The sequence below is a fragment of the Agelaius phoeniceus genome, chromosome 18, assembly GCF_051311805.1.
Source record: "Agelaius phoeniceus isolate bAgePho1 chromosome 18, bAgePho1.hap1, whole genome shotgun sequence".
Taxonomy (NCBI): domain Eukaryota; kingdom Metazoa; phylum Chordata; class Aves; order Passeriformes; family Icteridae; genus Agelaius; species Agelaius phoeniceus.
This window is the reverse complement of record NC_135282.1, coordinates 7,237,661-7,263,916: the sequence shown is the minus strand read 5'-3', so window position 1 is coordinate 7,263,916 and position 26,256 is coordinate 7,237,661. Positions and strand designations below refer to the sequence as shown.

Sequence of the window (26,256 nt, the reverse complement as noted above, 5' to 3'; positions counted from 1 at the left end):
TCAAGATGATCCATTTCCTGATATCTCTTATGACAAATTATGAAGCAATTAAAGGGCAAGAGAGACACTTTCCACATATCTTGAAAATTTGGTTAAAAATCCCAGTTTTTGTTCAGAAGTTTTTTCAGTCGTTGGGTTGCTCAGAGGGCCTTAGAGTTGTGCTGTTGAATTCTGCCTCCCTCTCCCCTTGGCTTACCTTTAAAGTCCTTGCATGGCAAAAGCTCTCAGTAACAATAAAAATAATTCTGTCATTGGGTGGTGGCATTCTGATAATTGTTTGAGCAGCCTCAAAAAGTGAAGATCAGACCGCAGTTTTATTACCAGAAAAATGTTAATTGGACAACACAAAATATTTGAAAGCTGTTTTGTTGGTTTGAAATGAAAAGCACATTTGTCATTCCATCTGCATGGCCAGAATTTTAAATATAGCACAAGTGCTGGAAACTCCTCATCAAAATGTAAACTGTGGACACAAAATGTCCCATGTGTTTCTGTTTGTTCCTGGCCTTTTACCCAATGCTAAACAATAATAATTTCTCCTGGACATTGATAGTAGCTTGGCCTAAGTTATACTTTATTTGCAGGTCTGTGTCTTTAATGAGGCTTTTTCTGTCTTCTGCAACAGTTTGAGTCTTATTTTCTCCTTTATTCTAAAAAAAGCATTTTGCCTTCCTTAAGAGAGGGGAAAAAAATAAAGGTGCTTTATTTGCAATGAGCAGAAAATTGCATAACAGTGTTTTTTTCATGTTTTGCTAGCACTCTACACTTTGTCAGTATTTTCTTGATGCAGGTTTTTCTCTAAAAATCTGAACTAGCCAGCCATAACTTTGAAAGAGCTATGTAAGAATTTGGTTAGTAAATCAGTCTTTAGAACTATTCTGTTTTGGAAGTTGTATTTTATTTATGTATTTGTATTGTGAGCTATTAGTCAGTACATTGCAATCCTTAAGCTCCATCACAGCTACAAGTTTCTTTTTTTATAATTTGCAGTGTAATAGATAATCTTTATTACCATTTCAGGCTATTACAGAATGACCTTGCATTGAGCCTTTGTGGAAGAAACAAGATATAAACATCAGTTCTTCAATGTGCATCCTTCTATTCAAATTTGACCCACGGCCAGTTTCAAAAAATGCATACAGGTAAGATGGTTGTAGTTAAAACAGACCTGCTTCTGTAGTATTTTACACAATTCCTTTATGTGGCCAGTGTGTGAATTACAAACTCAGTATTATTTGTTCAACTGTGCTTTTGTAGTGTTTAACTTCATGGCTTTCCCCATTGGAGGAGTTACTGTAGCCTTTTTAGAACCCTTTGGTTTTAGACTGTATCAGAAGTCTTGGGCTTTCTAATCATGGGCCTTTTGCTGGTGATCTGTTGTGCTGTGTAAGTCCTTTAAATATTGTACTCCAGTGTTTGGAAGTCCTGCCTTCTACTTTATTATTTACACCAAGTGGAATCCTGTTTGCTGGGCATCACAGTTGTAGCTGTGCCCTGCTTTCAGTGTGGTAGATCTGTTTAAGGCTTCCAGTTTGCAACCAAGGAACTTCTAAGAAGTGTCCTAGCCTTTCCCCTCCCCAAAATCTGCTTGCAATTAAAACTGTAGGCAATAAACAAGTCATGTGTATGAAATGTTTAGCCAAAAACTGAAGAAAAAATAACCTTGCAGGCTTCTATGTCAGTTTATAAGAATTTCTCGATGTCATGCAGGTGGTGAGTTTCCAAAGTATTAAACATCCTGTGATAATTTTCTCTCTCATTGTAGCCTTTCCTCTTTAAATTTCATCTCCAACATTAGTATCTTTGAGTACACTGAGTATGTAATAAAAAGACAGCAAGGACTTCAGGCTGTAAACAGACTATGCAGGTTTATTGCTGTGTTTATATGTACTGTATAGGTTCCATATTACTTTGTAGGGTACAAGTATTGGTACTCATCCAGAAACCATCAGTCAGTCTGCTCAGTAAATGGTTGTGCCTTTCACTGACTTGTTTTCTTGTCCTCTTGTATTAAGAAGCAGATGCCATTCTATAGAAAGAGAGGAAATGGGAATGGAAACCTCAGCTGTCCAGAGTGCATTCCTTTCTGCATCTGGAGCCTACCTGAAAAGGGATTTTGTTTATGATGTGACTGGTGCTGAATTAATATATCCATTTATTTGGTCTGACCCTCTTTGTGTTGGTAGTTAGCAAAAGACAGATTCATCAATTTGATGCCTCTTGGGAAAATCCTTTGGATGTAAACTGCAGTTGCTTGCCAAGTGAACTTTCTGCCATGATCAATATTTAAAAGTAGAACTTAGAGTAGTGTGCTATAAAAAATTGCATCAAGATTGAAGTTATTAATTTGTATCAGAAAACAGCTTGCTGTCAGCATCAGAATAGGACAACACTTTGGAGATGTTGGCCCAAATTCAGGAGTATTTAATTGTCTTTAACTTTCTCTATAATCTTTTGCTAAGCAGTGCCTTGCTCTCTACCTGAGATAAATCAGGTGATAAATGTGAGCTCCCTGCTAGGGTGGTAAATCCCAGGCCATTGGACTAAGTGAGACCCCTCTCTACAAGTTCTTGCTAAGAGTGATTTTTCTTGACAGTTCAGGCATCACTGTGCTGTTTATTTCATAGTGAGGTCTTGGAACAGGTTTCCCAACTAAAAGGGGATTCCTGTACCTGCAGACACTAATTTCTTTGTCCATCACAAACCAGGCAATTAAACTTTCCTTACTGTTCTCTGCTTTGCATTTCTAACTGAAAGAAAGTGTCAGTAATAGGAATTAGAAGTTTAAAAGACAAACACCTTGTGATTGACTGAGTTTACTGGCTAGAAGAAAATATCCAAGCTAAAACATGTTCTCTGTAACACTGGGGAGAATTTTCCATCCAGGTAGACTCTGGTTTCTAGAGCAACATATTGGTCAATTTTCTTGAGCATCTAATTAAGCCAAGAGCTCACTCTTGTGACACCCTAACAAATCCATCTGCCTGTAGGTTTGCTGCTGGTTCTGTTTTCCCTCTTGGGGCTTGTTTGTGGTAAAGTTTAGTGCAGTGTAACAAGCACTTCAGTGTAGTCCCTTATTACTGTCAGAGGTAATATGCTGCCTTTACATCCTTCTGAATAGTACTGTGTGCATCTTACAAATAAATTAATGTTTCAAGCTTCAAAGCTATAATCACAGGCTCTTTTCTGGAGCTGAATTGCATTGTAGGAAATTGCTTTAATGGAATGATTTCTCATGTTTTCATTTCTCTCAATATTAAAATAAATCTTTATATGTAAATCCTAATACAGTTGAATTATTTCAGCTATAAAAATAGCTGAATAGGCTTTTTGCAATTTATTAGAAGATGAGGGTCACTTAATATTGCTCCTTTTCACTATAATTCTGTTTCATAAATGACAAAATAAAGATGTTTTTATTATTATGCTTTTGTATACTAGCCTTGTGCTAAATTTAGGGTTCTGCATTAAACTTGAGATGGGGAATATTCAATCACATAAAAAAGACTTTGCTTATTTTTAGTATTTAGATACTATAAACAAATAGTAACTATGGAGTTTAATCTAATAGAAACGATGTAGTTTCATGTCAAGAATTATTGAAGGCAAACTATAATTGAAGCTTCAGGAGAGGAGAAGTGCACTTCAGGCAAAATATTTTTAACAGTGGAAATACTCATTTAAATAAAAATCTGTGAAAGGAGGCTGCATCCTGTTAATGGAGCATGTTGAAGTAAGATGACAGAAATTTGGTAACCCAGCAGAAAGGCTATAGCTGAAAGACTAGAATCAGCTGGAAGAAGAGAAATTATGTAATTTTGAAAGGATCAATATTATATTTGCATTGGAAAGATAAAATTGTACATACAGTCTGCTTTCCAACAGATGTTATCTTTGTTGGGCAAAATACTAAGCACTTACCTTACAGAAAGGATCCCATTGAAGTGTCAGGTTTTTCTAGTTTCTCTATGGTTGATTATGATTCTTTTTCTGTAGTATTTCTAATGTGCAACTTGTACCTTGCAGTCCTCTTTTAAAACACTGTATTAGGAAAGAGGTGAATTTGCAGGAAAGTTCAGAAACCTGCAGAAAATGTAAGTACATCTGAATGCCAAACAAAGTAATGAGATGTCATTGGAATTGATTCTTGTGTGTTGTGGCTAAAAATTAGAATTAAAATTGTATGGTCTGTCTCCAGTTTCCAGTAGCAAACTTGTCTTCTGCTGTGCAGCTGTAATTGAGATGCAGCTGGCAGGAGGGACTGACAGTGAAGAAGATAACTGAGGCTAAGAAAAACTGGTAAAGAAAATCTGCAGGTTTTTGAAAGATAGCATTTCATTAAAATTAAATTAAGCAACATAGCTGGAGAGAAGGGGGAGCATTCACTGTCTCACAGCTGAAATAAAGGCAAGCCATGTAGTGGGTACTGATGAGCAGGAGCTGGGGAGCTGCCCTGGAGCTGTGCAGGTCTGTGTGCAGTCCCCTGCTGCCCTGAGCCTCCACACAGGGCTTGCCTGGGGTCACCATTGTCTTCCACCTTTACTTGAATCCATTATCTGCTCCTCAGGTGAGCATGTTCGACCAACGAAAAACACTTTTAAAAAAATAATTTCAAAAGAATAATTATTTTCGTTAATTAAGCTGTAACTGTGCCGGGGAATCTTAAGGTTGTTTATGCAGTTTAATTCAGTGTCTTCTATTGTAAGAATTACTTTTTGAAAAGCCCACTTGCCTCATTCACTCACCAAGAGGGACTTGCTGAGTGTCTCATGAGAGTCAGAGAGAAGGCTGCTGTCAGATGGCAGTAGAACTTTACACTGAGTGACAAAGGTGAGGTGGGAGATAAAGGATAGTTTCATGCTTGAAATGAGTTAATGCTCTGGAAAAAATTGGATTCTGCTCCTGCCTGTACTGTGAAGTTCCAATTTGTAAGTAATAGTGTCTTTTTTCCTCTTGTGTTCTGCAGGCTCATTCTAGCAGCTAATAGGGATGAATTCTACCACAGACCATCCAAATCGGCCGAGTTCTGGGACAGCAGCAATGAGATCCTTAGTGGTATGTGTGTCTTGCTGGTTTGAGTGGTTTGTTATATAAGGGAATCATGGCATGGTTTTTTCATTATTAGGGTGGTGGTGTTGCCTTTCTAATAAGAAATTTTCTTCTTCCTTATACATCTAAGGAAAACATGTTGTGAGTTTGAAACATTTTTTAAGTTTAATTATTTAATAACATAACTCTTACTTGTTCCATTAGGTCTGGATATGGAGGAGGGAAAAGAAGGAGGGACATGGCTGGGAATCAGTAAGAAAGGCAAGATGGCAGCCCTGACAAACTATATGCAGCCAAAGATTGATAAAAATGCAAAAGGAAGAGGTATGGAAGAGTTGAAATAAAAAATTAAAAAGGAAGTGGACAAACAAGCCCTGATGTTCCAGTAAAATAGTGATGATTACAATATTAATTTTCTTAACACAGCTTTATGGACAAACATAATGTTTATGTGCTGTAAACAAAAATTTGTAACTGATGAGTTTGAGTACATATGTGAGGAACTTGACTTGGATAATGATTTCTTGATCAAGCAGGCGTAAGTAAAACAAGATGTAGTGCCTGGAGCCTGAAGTCACATTCATACAAGCTATGCAGCAGCAGCATCTCCTCTGCATAGTAATTCTAATTAACAGGCAGAAAAATTAGCCAAGCATTGAGCTAGTTTTAGATTACAGTAGACTTCTTAAAGTGCATATTTATATTCAAACACCTTTGTCAGGGAATGTAACTTGGATTATGCTGGAGATAGCCTAAAAGATTCTTCCCCATTGATAAATCAGAGGAGAAGAAATAATAGAAAAAACCCTCTTTCAAAGAGGATGCTCAGAACAGCATATCTGTGGGGTTTTTTAAAGTAAAAATAGATTTGTGTGTAACTGTCATATGGTACCGGATTGGACTATATTGCAGTGACAAACCATGTTATACAGAGAAACAAATGAACCATGTCATTTGTATTTCATTTTAGGGTCATATATCAGGGAAGTGAAGCAAGACAAGAACGAATTTGTAAGGTGGGAGGAGGACAAAAGGTGCATCCAGTCTAGAATAGTTAGTAAATGTGAATTCTTAGAATTTCACCAAGAGCTTTTGACTGAGTTCTTCAGAGTATAAGTCATGCTCTTAATGTGAATATGGTACAATGATGTAAGACTTTTAAAGGTTGGTTCGTTATTTGGGTTGGTTTTGTGGTTTGGGGTTTTCTTCCACTGTTACAGCCTGTTGGCAACAGGAATCTTTATCTTTCTGTTTATTTTACCAGGGCTGTCAGAATAGTGAGCACACACATACAAGTTGCTCTATGTACTTCTCTTTCTTAGGTGCTCTTGTAACAAACTTCTTGACTGCAGATCTGGACAGCTACTCTTACTTGAAGAAAGTTTCAGTAGAGGGACATCTTTACAATGGATTTAATTTATTAGCAGCTGACTTGAAGTAAGTCTATAAAACATCACAGTTCAAATGTCAGAGGGAGAAAGACAATAACAGTGCTGTACATACAGGTTCATAGCACCAAAGTGTAACAATGCAAACCCTGTCACAAACTAAAGTTAGAGCTCATGTTTTTTGCTAATTGGCATGCAAGGGCCTAATTTTATTGCAGTCTTTCTTTCCTTTGTTACTGTTTATCTTTCAAACGCTGGAGAGCTATCTTGTATTCTAACCATTGCTTCCCACAAAACTTCTTGCAACTCCCTGATAGGCTGTAGCCAGTCTTTACCCTGGAGGCTCTGGGTTTTGTGTTTTGAGAAGACAAAACCTCAGCTCATAATTTCTCAGACACCTTTTTTTTCTCTGAGAGTTGACATGCTGCAGCAGGATTAGAGCAGCTGAAAGCTTTCAAGCTATTATTCCTGTCAGAGTGTCTGTGTCATTAATCTTTCCTTAAACATTAAAAATCATCACAAGACAAATAAACATTAACTTAAAGTTTCTGTAGCTGAGAAAGGATGTTGGATACTTAATTATAATCAGTGTGATTGGCACAATGCTTTCCACTGCTCGTGCATGTGTCTATGCACAAGTGCATCTGCTACTTTGCCTTTGCATTCTGCCTGATGGGGAAGAATGGAAATGCAGGGCTGAGGCATCTCCAGGCCCTGTGTCAGTTCCCAGCTGGATGCACACTGCATGCCTGGGAGCACAGCTGAACTGCCAGGGGCACACTGCTGCTTTGGCACACTTGTGCAGGAGCATTCATCTTCTCAGACAGCCTGATGGTGCAGGGCCTTCTCCCACTCTGCTTTTCTGCATGCTTCTGGGAATGCACTTAAAGCAGAAGGCCAGAGTGTTTACTGTTTGCAGTGGAAATCATTTCTAGCACCCTCTCACTAACTGGCCTTGTATTTACATTTTTCACTTTCTGTATTAGACCACCTTCAGCTGATGGCTCAGACTTACCAGGCAGTTCTGTGAAGATACCATGAGTGTATTTCTGCTTGGTGGGCCTGCTTAGAAATAAATATATAGGTTATGTTTCCAGAAATTCAGTCCAGAAGATGGCCAGGGAGTTGGAGGGTTTGATGCTTTTTGGTCTTTTTACTCTCTACTTTATAAATAATCATTATTTATAATCATCTCACCAGAGACTTCCCAAAATTTTTCAGTTGCCTAAATTATTTTTTACCATGGTCAGAGAATTTGACTTTTTGAGCTTTCTGCTGTATGTTGCTGCCTGGATAGATTGCATAAATTGGAAGGCTATCTTTTACTGAAAAGGCAACAGAAGAAATCGATGTTTTCAAGCAAACATCATATCCAAGGTGTGACATAGCAAGCAGTAAATTTGAGTTTCTTCCTTTTAATGTAGGAAAAGAGAATAGTCATAATGGCTGCTAGTATGATGATGGTAAAGTAGGTTTGATTGATTTTATTTAAGGCAATCATTCCTGTGTTGGGTTTGTTTGTTTATTCCTCCATGCTGGGTGATAGAGAGTTGTATGCTCAATTGAATAGTCTTTCTGTGCTGATACAGGTCATAATTCCTTGTTGAGTATCACTCTGAAAGCTGTGTGTGTTGATTAACTTCTCTGCTTTGACATGTCCTTAGCCTTGGACACTCTGATGAAATGAAATTCTTGGCAAGCTAATGATGCAGAGCAATTTCAATAATATTTGTAAACTTGTCATTTTAGGAAATTAGAATTACTCCAAAGAGAAATGTGGTATATGGACGGGAGCTACTTCTGTGTGTAAATAGAAAATGGTATTGTAGTTGATGATATTTTGTTGGGCCATGTTACTGTTCAAAACAAAGATTGAGGACTGTCCTTAATGTGTTCTTCCATTGTGTAACCAGTAGTGATTGGCTCTGTTAGAGTGTGTGAAATGGAGGGGAAAGTCAGATTGAAAGTGTAAATGAAGCACTGGTAGGAAGGGGTGTACCTGAGCACATTCTGCTGAGTGTAAGCAGCATATTTAGAGAGATTTACAATGTTTGAATCTTCAGGTACACGCTTCAGAAAAAGCAATTTTATCTTCTCTCAGTATGATTATGATGACAGTATGCTAGATGACAGGTGCAGTAACACAAGAAAGGGAGTTGGAAACAACTATACAGGTTATAAAATCTCATTGTTTATTTCCACAGCTTAGTGTGACTCTTATTTTTAACATGCATGGGTTTTGACACTTTCAGTGTAATAATCTATTTACTCTGTGGCATCTCTTTATATCAATTTAAACACTATTGATTTGTTGTTTTAAGAAAATTACTTAGTACTTTTATTTTTCTGATTTTTCAGTTTATCATTTTGGGTGTACCTGCTGAGTATGAGAGTCATGAATATTTATTCAGTTATGCTAAACATACTTTTATGTTGAATTACAGCATGTGGCAAACAGTGTCTGTTTGGAATCTTGTGCAGCTGCAAAATTGGCTTCCAGGAAGGCAGTGTTGCCACTCCTCTCATTTTTGCTGTCTGTAGGTCTGATTAGAAAGGAACAAGGTTATTAGAGGCTGGACTGTTCTGTAAAGTAAATACCTGCTCAATATTCAAAGAGGTTTTCCTTCTTCCTCCATTTGTGATAATACCTGAAGGCAGTGAGCTGCTTTTGTTGATGATCAGGACATCATTTCTGTCCTGGGGAAAACCTGTGTTCAACAAATCTACTGCTACACCTCCTCAGCCTTTCATGGGTACCTCCAACTTGTGTCAGGGCTGTTGTGGCAGCATCTCCCTTGTGTTCCTTACTGCCAAGTGTGTAATCCAGACTGCCCTGAAGGACAAATTGGCAGCTTCTTGTCACCCCCCCAGCAAGAGTAGCCTCTGACAGGCTGTCAGTTAGAGCCCATCTGGTTTATGTGCAATAAGATCCCTGTGGAACAGGAGTGAATCACTTTCTCCATGATGAATAGACAAATTGTGCCTTACAAACAAGTCAGCTGGAGGGGATTACAGAAAATTGCCTTTTGGGTGAACTTGTCTGTTCTCCCCTGTCACAGGCAGTTTTCAACCCCTGCAGGGAAAATGTACTAAACTATACCATCACCTGCAGGCTGTCATTCAGCATGGTTCATGTGACCTGGCTGGGTGGGAAGGATTTGATTGCTCTCCAGAGGTTGGATTTAGGTGCCTTTTCAAAGTGAGATAGGGTCAGAGTGCTGGTATGAAAAGAACATGGATGGTCAAGTCCCTGGGATTGCTCTGTAAGCTCATTTCCTTTTCTTCTCATGCACTTCCTAATTCAGTATCACCTTTGGCAGAGTATACCTGTCTTGCTTCTTGTGGCTCCCTCATGAAAATGAGGTATTTTCTGCATGGATCTTTAGTCACTTCCAGTGGATGGAGGGACAGTCCAATGTCAAAAGAAAGAAAAACTTTTTTATCTCTTTCCTCTGCTGTCAGCTTCTCCCTGGCCCAAAATATTAGGACAGTGCCAAAGAAATGTTTAGACACTAACAACAAATCAGAGTTTGTTTAAAGGCAGACTTTGTATGCTGTGTGTGTCTGGCAGAATTATTTTCACCATTTTATTTGATGGTAGGTGGTACATGTTTGGGCTTTACAGTTGGTGGTTTGGTGTTTGCTTGTTTATTTTTAGCTTCAGAACAGAAAGAGTTATCTGATTAGCTCATGAACATTGAAGAAAAGAAAATGAATCTGTGACCCATACTACTTACTGGAAACTACTGTACAGCATTTCAGTGTTGCTGCCAGTTTCATCTTTTGTTCTTGCACAAAAAATACATGCACAGATTATTCATAAAACAATCCAATGTCCTTGTCTGTAGCAGAGTAGAGCTCAGTGCCCAGGGGAGTGATCACTTGGTGGTAACCACACTCTGTGCAGCTTTACTGCCTCACTACTTTTTTCCTTTTTCTTTCATTCTGAGTTTTTGTTGGACATGACTTGGAGCCACCTTGAAGGTGAAGCAGGGCAGGAGTGCAGAAGGACATTGCTTATGTTTCATCAACATTAGGAAGTGATTGTGGCAAACTCTGCATGGCTTTCATGTTGCTGTGAAGCTTCTATTACTACTGAGATTTGTGCTGCCTAGAATATTTCCTAGAACATTTATTATTGCTTACATTTTTTGACAGTATGAGGTATCTAACAGCATAATTTTAGTTTCTTTCTGCTGTCAGCTATGGCTGGGATTTAAAAATATGTCTGTTGGGTCCTATTGTCATCACTTTAATTATGCCTTTATTACTTCTGCAGTGAAATTGGTATCTGTACTTGTAAGGCTGGGAGGGAAGAGAATCTTGAGTGCAGGCCAGGGTTTTGAGGCTGTTGCTGCAATCAAGCTTACAGTGATTTTTTTTTCATCTTGGCTTCTGCTTTGATGCTCAGTTCTGAGTACCTGTAAACAGTAGGAAGGGAATAGGCAGAGCCAAATGATAAAAGAAAGAGTAGCTGAGTGGCACAGTGAACTAAATTTTGAAAGTATCCCCATTTCAGAAGTCTCTTGGGAGGCTTTAGTCTTCCTTTGACAGAAGGCAGCAGCAGTGCTGCAGTGGAGGTAAGTGAAAACACTCCTGGGGGAGTGTGCACACCATAAAATCCCAATGTCCTGAATTAGTGACCCTGCAGTTTGTGTGTATTCCCTGTCTTCTTGATAAACTCCAGGGGATCTTGTTACTGAATTTCTCAGTGACACAAATCTTGGAAGAGATGCTAGAGGATTATATTCTTTCATGTAAAAAGCTGCTCTAAAGGAAGTCAGCAGTGCCAGCTTACTCACCATGCAGTCTCATCTGTGACAGGCCTTGTGTTACAGCTGTGTTCCAGAGCTTCCTTGGGCCATTTGTCCACCTTTCCATCTAACACTTCTTGTGAGACTTCAGATTATAACAATTGCTCTGATCTTTTCACAGGCCTTCTACAGCAGGTATTTGAAAAGAGAGGATTAATGCACCAATACAATAGTTTGTGTGATTTCTGATGTCCTAACTTAGGACACCTTAGGTGGGCTGTTATCTGTGAAGAGTTCAGGTGGTCAGTAAGTCTTGACATCAGCATAAATAAATTTGAACAAGGATCTTAAGGATGAGAAGAAAAAGATAAGGAGAATAAATGTCTTTTAAGCTACTAGAGGAAAGTTCAGAAATATTACATGTTTCTTTTAACAGTCAATAAACTGTGAATTGAGGAACTGATGTTATCATAGCTGATGTTATGTCCTGTATGATATTTAACAATAAAAATAGTGTACACAATATGCTTGCTATGATTGCTGTCTTCTGCCTCTGCTGAAAAACTTGATCTTTCTGTGTGGTATCAGACAGCTCTTATGGGTTTGGGAGTAGTGCACAGAGAAAGGCACTTCTATTTTTGCTTTATGGGGACTTTTTTCATATTCCTCTTCTTGACTTCTCTGACTTCTATAATTAATAAGTTAATATTTCCTTCTTCATTTGGCTGTCTTGCAAAGGACACTGTAGAATGTCTTTCATAATGGCTTTTCAAGAAGAATATAAACAGCTAAATCAAGACTGTTTTGCTTGTTATTAAGGTTTGAGTAGCGGATGCTAAGTTATGCAGAGCAATTTAAGTTCCAGTACATCATTAATGAGATTGCATTCTATATACTCTGATTTGCATCAGCACAGAGATACTCCTTTTTATCTTAGGAAAAAAATGAGGAGTTGGAAATAGCTTTTCTTCTGTATTATGCTTTGTGCTACTTAATCCAAATTCAGTCTTAAATGCAAGTTTTGTGTTTGGGGGTTCTTTGTTTGTTTTGGTTTTTTGTTGGGTTGTTTTTCTTGTTTTCCAATTTGGAAACTCTATCTGCTGTCTAAGGAGCTGGAACTTGAGAGACAAATTAAAAATTGAACTATGATGAGAATGTGTTGGTAACTGTGAGCAAGTAAATCACTAGGGGAAATACAGAATTAGATCTCATTGCTGTATTCTGGCAAATTAAAAAAAAAAGCCAAACCTCAACAACTGGAAGTGATGTGAGGAATCATGATTCCATGTCAGCTGAGTGAGGGATGTTGAGAGTGAGCCATCTAATGGCAATCCATTTCCCACAGGACACACAAGGCTTATTGATGACTTACTTTCTCTTTTTTTCCCTTATCAGTTGGTTTGGTGTTTGTGTTGTCAGTATCAGTGTGACTATGTAGGTCCCTGCTGTTTGGATATGCTGATACCATCTCTGTCAAATAAGAGTTGTTTGCAATATTGAAGCTGTCTCTGAAGCTTGTGCAAGACCCTCCCTGTACTCTGTGCACAAGACAGAGTGAGTGCTGCAGCCAGTGCCTACAATTAGAGAGATTCAGTGACTACAGGGATCTGAAAACAGCCAAGAAATGCACAAAGGACCCAGCCATGCCCTGCAGCATTGCTGGAAGTGGGCCTGAAATGCACTTCTGCCATCTAAAGTTGCCCACAGCAGTCAGTGGCTTAGAATGCAGGAAGGATTCAAAGAAGTGATGGGGAAAAGGGTACTTGCTATGATGGACAGTTCCTTTGTTTTCACATGCCCCCTTCTCCCAAGCAACTAAATCTCCAGTTAATCAAAACCAGGTTTTTGTCATTAAACCTGGCTACTTCCATACAGGAGTTATGGGGTTTTACTGAATTTTACTGCGGTTATGTTTAAAAATGATAATGCTACTTCCTGATAATGGTGCAGTGTTTTGAGAGGAGGAAAGTAATAAAACACATCAATGTCTGGTATCATAGGAGCAACAGTGGGAGAAGCATCTTAATGTGCTCAAAGATTGCATGAAATTAAGGCATAATCAAATATAGAAGCTGATGGCTTTTCAAGGAGAAATTTGTATTTATATTTTTCAGTACCACCAAAGGAGATGTAATTTGCTACTATGGAAACAGAGGAGAACCAGAACCTGTTTTCCTAAATGCTGGTAGGTTTTCTTCAGAAAGGTCTGAATATTACTTTTTCTTATGTAGCTCTGTATTGTTCTAGTAATTTAGCTACTTAAGCATTGTCTTCACTGACTTTTTCTTTGCATTCTTTAAAAGAAAATATTACCAAATGTCCTTCAATTCATAAAAGTTTTTGCTAATAACTTTCAGTAAAGAATCAATAGTTCATTAAAAGTTTCTATCCATGTCAGTGTATGTACCCACCTGCAGTGCAATTAGTGGAATCCTGCTTAGGTAATTATGGCAGAAGAACAGAAGTCTGTCTTGAGAATGGAATTTTCAAAGGGTCTGACCCTAACTGCCCTTACCCAGCAGTTTGAAGGTCACAGTATGACTATGCTCCCCCAGGGACAGAGTTGGCTTTAAAAAAAAAGTACAATCTGTCTTATCAGGTGAGTTGATTTTAAAATATTTTAAATCTAGTTCTTTGCTAGCTAGCTACAGAGAGCAATGCTCCAGAAGTCATCATCAAAAAGGCAGTTTGAATGGAACCAGGACACATGGAAGGCTCTGAGCAGTGTAACTGGCTGCTAACAGTTGATGGCAGAGCCTTACTTTGCCTGCTTAGGTTACTGATCAAAATGTGGCTGCCAGTAGGCAAATTATTGCAGCATAAATTCTTGGAAACAACTGTTAGATTTTGTACAGCTTCAAACATAAACCAGATTTTAATACAGACTTTTTTCAGACTGTTCCAAGGATGGTTCTGGTCTCTGTGCTTAGACAACACTCCTGTGTACATGGCTGCCTTTAGGAGGAGAGAATGTTTGGTAATCTCTCTTGTCTGGCTTGTGGTGAGAGGGTGCCTCTAAAGAGAAGGGTCCTTCTTGTCATGCAGTGCTGCTTTGCAGTGTTTTTCAAGAGTAAAATCAGAGGCAAAGATAACTTATGATTATTATCCCTACACTGGACAAGACTAGATTGCAGAAATTATAAAATTCTGTTGTGCCTTCATGGTTTAGCAAACCAGAAATTTAAGCTAACTGCTGTGGATGTGAATTAGAGTACAACTCAAACCAAGTACTGAGCATGAGGAGAGTGCTTCAGCACAGCCCAGCATAAGATGGGAGCCTGCTCTATTCTCCTGTTCAGTAATGGGGCTTGTGTGTTTATGGCACACCTGAAGGTAAAGGTTAGCTGGGGAGTCACTTAGATTTTATTAAAATTTTTTAAATCTGTAACGACAACTGCAATCACGAGAATGCACTTTCCAATTAAATTGGGCTTTTTTTGTGTATGTTTGTGCATAGGAATATATGGATTGAGTAATTCTTTGTTGGATACACCATGGAAGAAACTTCAGTATGGGAAGCAGCTTTTCACAGAAGTGGTCAAGAGAAGTCAAGAGCTCACCAAAGAAGACTTGGTGAAGGAGCTTCTTACAGTGATGAATAATCAGGAGCCGTAAGAACGTGATAGCTGCAATTTACTCAAATACAATATGACCCATTTAAAAACATGCATATAGAAACTGTTTTGAAGGGAAAAAGCACTTTACCTTCATATTAATTGAAAGCAGTGTTCTCACAGAGCCTGACTTTCAACAGTATTGATTTTTAAGCAGGAGACACAATTAAGGCTACTGCAGTTTTAGACCTCATCAGCTGTGCACTGATTTCTCTGTGCCCTTTTTTTTTTAAAGATTGCACTTGTCTTAGTAAGGACAATGAGTGCATGCCTAGGGATGTGCAAGCTGCTTGCTGTCAGCTTTTTGAAGGCTTACATAAGTTTGGTTACTGCACTTAAAGAAAGCACTTACATAGATCATAAAATTATTTATATGGTAAGGGACCTTAAAGATCTTCTGGTGCCAACCACTGTCATGGACAGGGACACTGTCCACTATCCCAGGTTGCTCAGAGACCCATCCAACCTGGCCTTGAACACCTCCAGGGATGGGGCACCCACAGCTTCTCTGGGTAACCTGTGCCAGGGCCTCAGCACCCTCACAGGAGCAGGTTTGTGTTAGTAGGTTTTACTGCTCTGTACTGCTGCTCAGAGTGTAGACAGAGGGTGAGAAGCAACACTTCAAAGTACAGCTGCCTTCCTCAAGAGTGCAGTTGTTCCAGGCTAAATGGGGGAAGGAGAAAAGGAAGTGTGTGTACAATTCAGTAAAGAAAGTTCCAGTCAAGTAAGTTTCAGTCAAGGTAGTCCCCAAAAGATGAGTTTGAGATGAAGGAAAGGTTCCTGCACTCACAGCTGATGGCACAGTGAACCTGAGCCCATCAGTTGGATCTTGAGAAGGAAAGGAAGTTGATAGCGCTACATTCTGCACACATGGAGTTGGATACAGGAGGTGCTGTGGTCTAAATCCATATCATTGCTCACAATCTGGTAACTTTCATGTTTACCTTGAATTTTATCTGTCTGGGAAGTGATTAGAGTTGAAGCAAAGCTGTTTCTGGTATATAGATTCAATTTCCCAAACTTTACGGCAAATTTTAATGCCAGCATTCATGAATGTGGCAGTTTTCAGTGGTTCAAAATAAAGTTTTGTATAAGAACTCAGACATCTGAGCAATGACTAGTAATTGGGGAGTCTGCTAAGCTGTCTTAATAGCTTTTTTCATCTCTCACATCAAGTGATTTTTTAAAAAATTGTTAGACTTTATACTTTTTACTAGTAAGAAGACAAAGGTATAAGATACAACATAGTCAAATGGTCTTCCCTTAATGTTCAGTAATTCCATTTGATCTCATCTGAAAACATCTGACTATAAAAGGGAAATATTTACTTACAAAAAGCAATATTTAAAACGAAGCCTGTAATCTTTCCAAATCACACTTCAAGATGAAATGATCTTTTCATAATAAATATGAACATGTGGATATGCACTAGCTTTGAACTTTCTTAAAATATCCTGTTTCATATTACTTTATGATCTCTTTGTGTGTGCACATTACAGGAATGTAGTGGGTACAGTGGTTGGTTTAATCACAGAATTCCATTCTTTCCTGATGGGTTTTTGTCCTTTACCCCCTCTCTTCTGCTTCAGCCCTGCCTTTGACTGTGATCTCAGGGATGTCCTGGAACTCCTTCCACATCAAGAGGGATGAATGTGTTCATGTTAGAGATTTTTTTTTTAAACTCTTTTCCTACTTTTTCCAGTCAATTACCAGACCCTGCAATTGAAGACCAAGGCAAGGATTACATCCGCCCCATCCTGAACAAGTACGCGGCTCTGTGCGTCCGCTGCCCGGGGTACGGAACAAGGTAACAACAGAGCCAGAAATAGATTGTACTGCATCAAAGCACACCTCCAATCAAAATTGTGCTCCTGAAAGGTTAAATTCTATAGTGACTGCTTTAATTTTCTTTTAAGATATTAATCTGGTATAATTCAGTACTGTTTCCTTGGTCAGTATTTGAGTGTCTGGGGTTTGCTGCTGAAGAGCATTTGAAGCTCACACTGTGGTTCATCTTTGATGGAGAGCTTTACCTTGTCCCAGACAAGATAATACAGTTCTCCTGCTTCTCCAGTGTAAGAGCAGATCTGAGCACATCTAACTTTGATCTTACCAGAGATTTGCAGAACACATTTCTCCTCCACGAGCAGGAATCATGTCACCTGCATTGCTAAATCAGTTTTCCTTAGACATTGCTTCATAAAATGGATCTGCCATTTTCATACATTAAGAACCTATTGCTCTTGTTCAGCAGAACCTGTATTTCCATTTCTTCCCTAACTGATGCTGCTGTTTTTACTGAGGTATTCTCACTCTCTGCTCTGACTGTTCCACCAAAGCTGCAAAAAGAATAGAATAATGCAATGCAAATCTTCATTTAATCTTCAGTGGGACAAAATTGCTGGTGAACCCTGTTGCTGGTCTAAAAGTCTGCCAATAATTTTGTCAGATTGGTCTGTGGCATGGTCAGCCATAGTATTTCCTCTGTAGAGGTGGGAGTTGATAAGCAGACTGCTCACTGCTGTACGTATTTTAAGTTGGTATTCTGAGAGGAGATACTCAGTATTTACAGTGGTTTCTTTAAATGTATTAAAAGAACATATTAAAGATAGGATAATGAAGATTTAACATGGTAACAAAGCACCTTCCTCCCCTTGCTTCACAGATTGGAGTCCAGCCATTTCAAAGGAAACAGGGATAACTTGGTAGAAATACTGGCCTTCTCCTGGTGAATTAGCACACATTTCAAGTCTCCCTACTGCTATAATTGTATGCTCACACTTAACCTTTCCCTTAGCAACAGGGCTTAGTGAATAGAGGTTGTTAACTGGGCCTCACTTTCTTATGAGGAAATTAAGTGCTTTTTTGTATGAGTGAACAACTGTGAAGTGACTTGGGAAAGGCCACCAGATCGGGATGGTGCAAAATTCCTACTGTCAGTCATCCCTTTGTGGGAGGGTATTGCAGTGTCCATGGAGAAATCACAGCCTAGCCAAGGCAAAGTGGAATAGATGCACAACTGGCATCTGCTTTTCATGAAAACAAATTTCCTCTTTGGAAAGTTCCTAGAGAGACACCTTGTTCTTGATCATATATCAATGCCCTGTGATAATAATTAACATATACAATTGACTTGAAAGAAAGGGATGAAGAGAGTACTATTGATATCAGTAATCCTTATGGGTACATGTAGGGTGTGAAGAAAAACTTAGTTTTATGCTACTTCTTTCTGAGTGGAGCACTTTGCACTAAGTTTAAGCTTTTACCATACTCTCTGCAGTGAGCAGGTTTGTGTGTCAACTGCTGCAAGTGCAGCAGGGAATCCAAGCAGTGGCATGACAGAAGGACAGACTGAAAATGCCCATTCGAACTTGTCAGGATGATTTCTGCCCTGCTCTTCTGTTGCTGATGTGCTCGGGGGGAAAAAAGAAAAGGGGTGGGGGGGGTTAAAACATTTTGGAGTGAGGGATGGCAGGCTGGAAGTTCCCGAGATGGAGCCCAGCTGTGACCTTGTGCTGCTGCTGGCTGTTGCAGGACGAACACGGTGGTGCTGATCGACTCCGAGGGCTGCGTCACTTTCACCGAGCGCAACATGATCAATGCTGATGTCAACCAGTGGCAAACAAGCACCTATGAATTCAAACTGCACAGTTAACAACTTTCCACATCAGTGGTTTGTAATAATAGCAATGAGACAACAAGCCATTAAGCTTTAGTAAATGTTTTGTGCCAGCCTCCACAAACTAAAAATAGCAAGGAAAGCAAAAGTTTAAATAAACTGGTATCATACCCTATCAAGCTCACAAATGCTTTGGAGAAAACGAGATGAAGATGCTTTTTTTTTTTACATGAAGTAGCAACTTATAATCAGAAATATTTTATTTAATACCACCCTGCTTTCAGGGCAAGGCCATCTTTGTCCAAGACAAAGTCACTGCTTTTTTGTAGGTGTGGATTTTTTTTAGAGATGTTATAAGTAGAATTAAACTTGTTTTTAGTTCTAATGGTGGGGAAATATTTGCTGCTTTTATTGTTCTATATGAAGATTTTACCAAACTTTGCTTTACCTTCAACATATGATGTTAAGATTGTACAGCTGATGCCAATGTGCATTAAATGAATGTATGTTATCCTGGTAGTATTAAGTGCTTTAGGCTCATTTCAGCTTTTCAGTGCCATGGTGCAATGTTCTGCCTGGGAGGGGCAGAGGGGGGGATTCTTTACATTTGTTTTTCTATAGATAGTATAGCAATAGTTCTTATTTCTAAAACTTGATCTGAGAATCAAGGTAGGGAATTTAGTTCAGTCTCTGTTCACTTTTACTGAAAGAACCATGAGAGCAGACTTGCATATCTTTGACCTGAATAAAACTATTTGTGCTGTGATATCCTGTTTCCTGATAGTCTAATTAGCAGTATTGGTTTTGTTATTTTCTTCTCCAGCAAGCAGGTAAGGAATAGGTACCTGTTGGCAAACAGAAGCTGAAGATGAGGTTTTCATGTATTGCCTGTTTTGTACTTATAAAAGTTTGGATTCATTTCTTTATTGGTAGAATGTGTTACAGCCTGGAGTGGATTCCATCTCATGGATCATTAGTAGAAATAGCTGTGTGTTGTAAGGTGACACTGTTGCAGTCTCATATTGCTGAAAAAGTTGAATATTAAGAGGTACTTCCTATGTTCTAACACCTGTGAATTAAAAAGCTATTTAAATGCATGCTTTTTTCAATTATTCAGTGCCAGTGTGGGTAATGGAAGATTCTAGCTAATAACAGGATATTTGAAAACCCTAAGCTATTTTTGTTTCTGTTGGTGTTCTGTTATGACTTTTTTTGAATACTGAATATTAGGTTAGCAATGGATCACCACTAATTTTTTTCCTTTAGGTAAGCTGACTGTATTTTCACAAGCCTCTGATTTTAATTAATTATTGCAAGGTAGTCAGATTTTTGCTACTCTCTGGAAGATGTGCAGCTGTGTTTCTGTACTCAAGCTGGTGTATTTTGGCATTTTCACACGTGTGTGCAATGGAGGCAGCAGTAAATGAGACTTTCCATTGAGGTGAAGTACTGTGAAAGGCCATTCCCAGATTTGTATTTGTCAGGAAATGCTAAAGCAGCATTTAGTCCAATCTCTTCTTTATATTTGCATATTTAAATAGCTTCTAGATACCAGGGCTGCTTACATGACTAGTCTCAGGTTGTGGATTCAGTTCTGTATAAATGACTTTTTGACCACCTGGATTGGAAGACAATCAACAATTGTGTTGGGTTGTACATGGTTTAGAACTCAAAGCCTTCTGAGCTGCAGGAAATGGTCAGCCCTTTTGAATTTTTTGATGACTTCTTAAACCCTATATTTGTATGGCTAAAAATGTTAACTGTTATTTTTAGATGCAGAGAAGTAGCTAAAACTGTCTTAAATTTGAGTTTAACACATGCATACCTAGAAACAAAGCCCTGCCTCAACAGCTTGCTCTGAGAGTTTGCATAGCAAACTTTTTTATATCCACTTACAAATAGTGGATATTTAAACATGACATTTTCTTTGAAGACATCATAAAGGCAAGCAAAATGCATGCAGTATCAGGCTAAAAGCATTTGTAAACTTTGGTCTTTATGGCAGTAATAATGAAAATTTATTCTTAGTTTTTACATATAGGCAAAGAAAGGTGAGTCAGACCTTAGATGTAAATATGGATTATAATAATGTATTTTGATATGTTTGACTCAAAATTCTAAATCTGAGATTTGCTTTTTCTGGCAATTAAAATAAACAGGAAAGAGCCCAAACCAAACCTTGGATGTTGTTTTTTATCTCATTAGAATAGCTAATAAAGAGAGGTTTTTTAACTTATTTGGAGGCCTTTGTGAGAGTTTTGTCAGGACTGCTGTGCAGATATCAGCAAGTGGTGCTTGTCCATACAAGTGATGAGGTATTTGTGAAGTGCATGATGTACTCTGTAAAGTAGAGTTGAAATGAATCCACTGGAAAAAGGATACTGTACCTACAGTTAACAAAGAAAGTGTTTTATTTTTATAAAAGTATTTTTAATAATAAAAGGGAATTTTAAATACCAGATTTAAAGGATATATAGGAGAAAGGTGTATATAGGAAACTACTGCATGGCATTTTATTAAGTTTGCTTATATATGTCATCTCTTCAAAGTCATACATTTGCAAGAGATTTTTGTTTCCTTATTTTTTTTCTATTGGAATGGTAGTGGAAGAAATTTTAAAATGTGTAAAACCTCAGCTATGTTTTTTTTGCTTAAAATTGTGTCATAATTGTTGTTTACATGTGTGTTCAAAGCTAGAATCAGAATAAAGTCAAGCTGGTGACCAGTCTTTCTTGGCATTAGTAGATTGTGCATTTTTGCACATATATTTTTGTTCATTTGCCTGTAATTTGGTGTGATACAATGAAGTAAAATCTTTCATGCCATATTAATGATGAAGGAGCTGTAATTTAAGTTCTGTTTCTGGTACTTAATTCCATTTTAAGAGTGCTGTATTTTTTCTGGGTTTTTTATGGTGTTGTGGGTATTTCCTAATTCTGTGCTATTGTATGGTTGTCTTATACAGGTAAGAAACTGGAAAATATTTGAAAGGTAGGAAAGAGAAAAATCAATGCTTCCTTGGGGAAATATGGAGCCTCACAAAATTCTGCTGGAGGATGGGAATCCATGTTGAGTGTGGAAAAGGTCTGGATCTTTGGCAGACCTGAGACTCGTGTTGCACTGAGTAGAGGCTGCATTAATGTTCTGCTGTACTGGCCCCTGCAGCGGAGGTGGAATTGTCTCATCTCCCTTGGAGTACTTTAATAAAACACACCTGAACAGAGCAGAGGAGGAGTTGGGCCTTTGGTCCTCACTATGTTCACAGCTTAATTGATATTTGTTGTTACAAATTAAAAACATCAAACTATATAATAAGATAAAATACTGATAAGACTTGGAACACAGTTTTTGTAATATTGTAAGGAAATAAGTAATTTTGGAATGAATCTGTGAAATACTAAGCAGTAATGAGGCAATAATTAAAGTATCTCACATTTCAATTTTAGCCTGTAGAACTTAATGCACATTTATGGCTTAGCAAGCATCCCTATTTATATGGAGCATTAGCTAGTAGGAGTTAGTTTTATTCCATTCAGATTGATGTAACAGGACATGGCTGATGTTCTTCATCTAATTCATTTTCTGCAGAGAAGTCTTGGTGATAGCTTCTGAGGATCTGGGAAATAGTCTTGACTTGGTGAAAATAGAATCAGTACTGCAATCAGGTGGAGAGGCATGAACTGTGAGAATCACAAAAACCCATCAGTGTGACTCATGCTGCAAAATGTAGGTTAAGGTGAACGGAGTAAAGAAATGTTGAATATATTTCATAGATATACATAAATTATCTCTGTAACATTGTGTATCAAGAACTTAGAAGCTGAATGAAAAAAAACAAGTATCATATTGCCATGCTTAAATTTACCATATCTTTTAAAACAGAAGACAAAAGCCTGAACTTATGATCACAGATGAGGGAGATGTTATAAATATTATAATATTAAGCAGGATAAGCAAAAATGACAATGCTTAAATCACACACAACATGAATGAGAAAAAAGCAGTATCTCTGCTGATGCACATTAAATTTTTGTGTCTTTGTACTAGAAAGATAAATGGAGAAAAATAAATGAAAGCTAAATGCAGATTGGAAGATGCAGAAAGGAAGGGGAAAGCAGAGAACACAGAAGGATCTGGTTTGTGATCCTGTTCTCTTTGAGGCCTCTGGGAATGACAGTGCCCACCAAGGCACTCAGGTGCCTTCCAGCTTCCCTCTGGTGATGCAGGAGCATTTTCCATTGGTGTCTCACCTGACACAGAGCCAGCCCTGGTCAGTGACTGACTGGCTAAACACATTGCTTCTGTGGAGAAAACCACATCACTTCTCAGATGTTAATTAACATATATTAAATAATAAACTGGAAAGTATATGGGGCCAGCAGTGTCTCTTCTTGTGGTACAACATTATAATTAGTACTCAATGATGGAGGTTTTGCCTCTGTTAAAGGAATGTACTCTTCCAAGAAAAAGGTGAATGAGAAAGCTAGGGGTTTTTTTTTCTTTTCCTGTGCTCTCTCTGCTGTCAATAACCACTCAAAATAACTATGTAAAACCACATCTTAGCCAGATGCATTGTCCATCTCCTGTTTCCCCTGTCTCACTGAAATGACTGGCATTTAAGAGGAATTAACTCTCCTCTCAATTACAGATGGGTCTGCATTATCACCCTGCTTTGATTAGTGCCCTTACATGGTTTTCCTGATTGTCCCTGTGCACTGTGCCTTGGCTCACATTTCAGGGCAGCCTCAGGTGCCAGGGTCTAGGCTGGTTTCAGATGGAACAGAACAGGTAAGTGTGCTTGAGGAATGCACCAAGTGTTCTCCAACAGGTAATGAGTTTAACCTGAGAAAAACTGTCTGAAATGCACCTCGTGTGAAGATTTAAATTCTCTGCACTGATTGTTTTGCTGCTTAAATCTTCATATGTTGGCCTGTGGTACTCCTAGATGTAGCATGTATAGGTGTGTTGTATCACTGTCTTTGCAATATGGCAGTTGCAAATTTTTCTGTTTTCTTTAGCAATATATTGTGCCAGTCAAATCTGAGCTCTCTCTTGTTGTAATGTGCATGAGTTTAAACTGGCAAAGCAATCCTGGGATGGCAGCTGCATTAAAAACAACCCTAGCAGCACAACTGTGCTTTCAGAACTGTAATTTATTTGGCCTCTGTCAGGGAAAACAAAGGTTCTGACATTTATGGTTTTACTTATATAAGTGCAACTACACCTGGATTTTTGACAGCCAAAGATTATGCTCCTGATTCAGGTCTGTGTGCTGCCAGCAGTGCAGGGAGGAGTCCAGGCTGGGGGATTGCAGCAGCAGCTCCTTGGCTGTGGCTCACACCAAGTGTGTACAACCAAGCGTGCTTTGTTACCACAGCTTTGAGTTACAAACAGCATGGTGTATGGTGGCTCACAAGAACAATTACTGTGCAGCAGCAGCTGGGGAGAAGCCAGAATGTCTGAAGGAGTTGTCAGTGCAACACTACCACAACTCTGTGGAGTGACTGAGGTTGACTTGCAGGGCTGTTTAACTGGTGGAGATGCACCCTGTGCAAACAGCCACGGGGCTGACTCAGGGGATGTTTTTTCTTTTAAGTTTATAAAGAACAGATAAATATTGCCCATTTCAGCACAGTGTTCTGAACTAGTTGGATGACAGGACCTATAGAAATCAAAGTTTGAAGACTACTATTCTGTCCCAGATATTATTTTTCTCTAATATTCCCCCTAGATAAATGGAGTGTATTTAGGAATGCAGGACCTTCAGCCATAGGAATAGGTTTGTTTTGTGTATGAAGAATAAGTAAGGAAAGCCTCAGTCACTGTAGGGTAGCACAAGCCCAGGTGTAACTGGTGCAGGTGCAATTGAACAGAATATTCCTTCTGCATGGCTTGTGCAGCCCAGTTTGTTATGTGAAGGCAACTTGGTTTTGGCCTTATTTTTTCTTTTTCTTGTTTTAACTTCCAGATTTCAATGTAAAGCTGTTACTTTTTATTTGACCACTTGGACATCATACCCCTCTTTAAGCAAACCTGTCTTTAGAAAAATGTCTGCATTATTGGGAAATTTCTGCCAGCCGTGTGAAGCTTGGCTGAAGTATTTCCAACAGGAAAATCAGAAGTCAGATGTGATTCTGTAGAAAACACAATTTAGATTATGTTGAATCTGTGAATGGCAAGAGCAAGATTAATGATTCTGTGGTATCCTTGAGCCAAAGAATCTGTCTACTTTGATTATTTTTTGTAACAATCAACCACCTCTTTTGACATTTGAGAACTGATCTGAGATTTCTTGCTCATGGGGTCCTTTTGACATCTTTCCATGGCTGTGAAGTGATGTCTGACAGAGATTAGATTGAGGGGAGCAGATTGCAGCAAAAGAAGTGAAAGACAAAGACATGTAATGCAAGCAAATACCAGTTTACCAATGCCCAAAAACATGTAAAAAGCTGCAGTGCAACTGAATTTAATGAAATAAAAGTAATGAAGACTGAGCAAAACTTGCCTTGCAGCAGCTTTTGCTGTTGGAACAGCACAGTATGTGCTGCAGTTACTGACATAGGAAGAATATGAAAAAGCCACTGGCTCCACCTAATTTCCATTCTGATGAATGCAGCCTGTGAACTTTACTGGGAAGCTCATGGTTTTGTCTTTATAGGCTTGATGGCTGTATTTTGTGTTGACAGCAGCAGTTTCTGTCCAGCCTTCAATGTCTTGTATGTGAAAATTTCCTTGTCATTAGGAACTGGTTTTGTTGATAATGACACTTCATGGTACTGTGGTTAATCCTGATTGCACCATGCAGCTGGATCTGTACCCTTCTAATTCAAAAGTTGGAGATTTTTGTGCATGTTTGACAAGTCTTCCATCAGAAGTCCGGGTGACGAAAATTTTCAGGTGAATTTTGCACCTTATTAGAGCAGATGAGATCAGACCAGGTTTAATTCTCCAGGGGTCACATCAACCTTCTGGTTTAAAAATTTACCAAAATTTGAGCACTTTTTAAATGAAAACATTGTTTTGTTAATGGATTGTGATCCTTTTGTTTATTAAAAAAGTTAAAGTCTATTTCCTTGTAGTGTCAGTGTCTCAAAGAATCAGCTGTTGCACCATTATTTTAAGACATAGTAGTATTATGATTCTCTGAGAACATATGCACAATGGAAAAATTAAAACTATTTTGTTTTCATTTTCTAAGCACTGCAGGCATTTTGATTCTCCAACTCAATGCTAAAATCTGTGTGTGAGCCTCATCCTCACTGAAGCACTGCTGTTCATGTACATATAAAAAATTTAACCTGTTTTCTGAAGTATGTGATTTCTTACTGCAGTAGTTCATTTATACAGTCACATAAATGGGATGCCAGTGTGTCACAATATTTGTATTTTTATAGTCCCTTTGAGAGGGACAATCTTCTATCCCAGTGTTAGCAATTTGAGGTCACCTGACACAGCAAACACCAGCATCAACTCCAGCTGTTTACTTAATTGTGAGATCTTTTTCCTCAGCTTTGACAGTTAAAGTGTGACGTGAGTGGCTGTTTTGCAAACCGTGGGTGTTTATTAAATGCACATTCTGAAGTGGTTTGTTTTAGCATTAATAAAAGCAGTCGTAATTTAAAAATCACTAAAATAACGGCTTGAGCGCAGAAGCCTGTTGTGAAGAATTAAAAATTAGAAACTGCTTTTAGTGGAAACTGTTCAGTTTTTGAGGGCAGCTTGCAGTGATTTAAAGCAGTTTTGGTAACCTGATCTTTGTGTTGACACAGTACCATGATGTTATGTCCAAATTATCACCCTGTCATTAGATGTATTGGTGCAGTGAGACAAAC

General features: G+C 38.5%; 1 protein-coding gene across 4 annotated transcripts in view; it reads left to right on the top strand.

Annotated features, from left to right (window-relative positions):
- Positions 1 to 21,152, top strand: part of TANGO2 (transport and golgi organization 2 homolog) — a 28,181-nt gene extending 7,029 nt beyond the window's left edge. For 3 of the 4 annotated variants that reach the window (XM_054645654.2, XM_054645653.2, XM_077188078.1), the window contains 8 exons: positions 1,021 to 1,142; positions 4,967 to 5,055; positions 5,254 to 5,373; positions 6,372 to 6,486; positions 13,306 to 13,376; positions 14,649 to 14,802; positions 16,508 to 16,612; positions 18,340 to 21,152. In XM_054645654.2, coding sequence (XP_054501629.1) covers positions 1,087 to 1,142; positions 4,967 to 5,055; positions 5,254 to 5,373; positions 6,372 to 6,486; positions 13,306 to 13,376; positions 14,649 to 14,802; positions 16,508 to 16,612; positions 18,340 to 18,460 — 831 coding nt within the window. In that variant the 5' untranslated portion in view covers positions 1,021 to 1,086 and the 3' untranslated portion in view covers positions 18,461 to 21,152. Of the gene's footprint in view, positions 1 to 1,020; positions 1,143 to 4,859; positions 5,056 to 5,253; positions 5,374 to 6,371; positions 6,487 to 13,305; positions 13,377 to 14,648; positions 14,803 to 16,507; positions 16,613 to 18,339 lie in introns of those variants that run through there. The other variant, XM_054645652.2, reaches the window with a different exon arrangement.
- Positions 21,153 to 26,256: the final 5,104 nt, after the last annotated feature.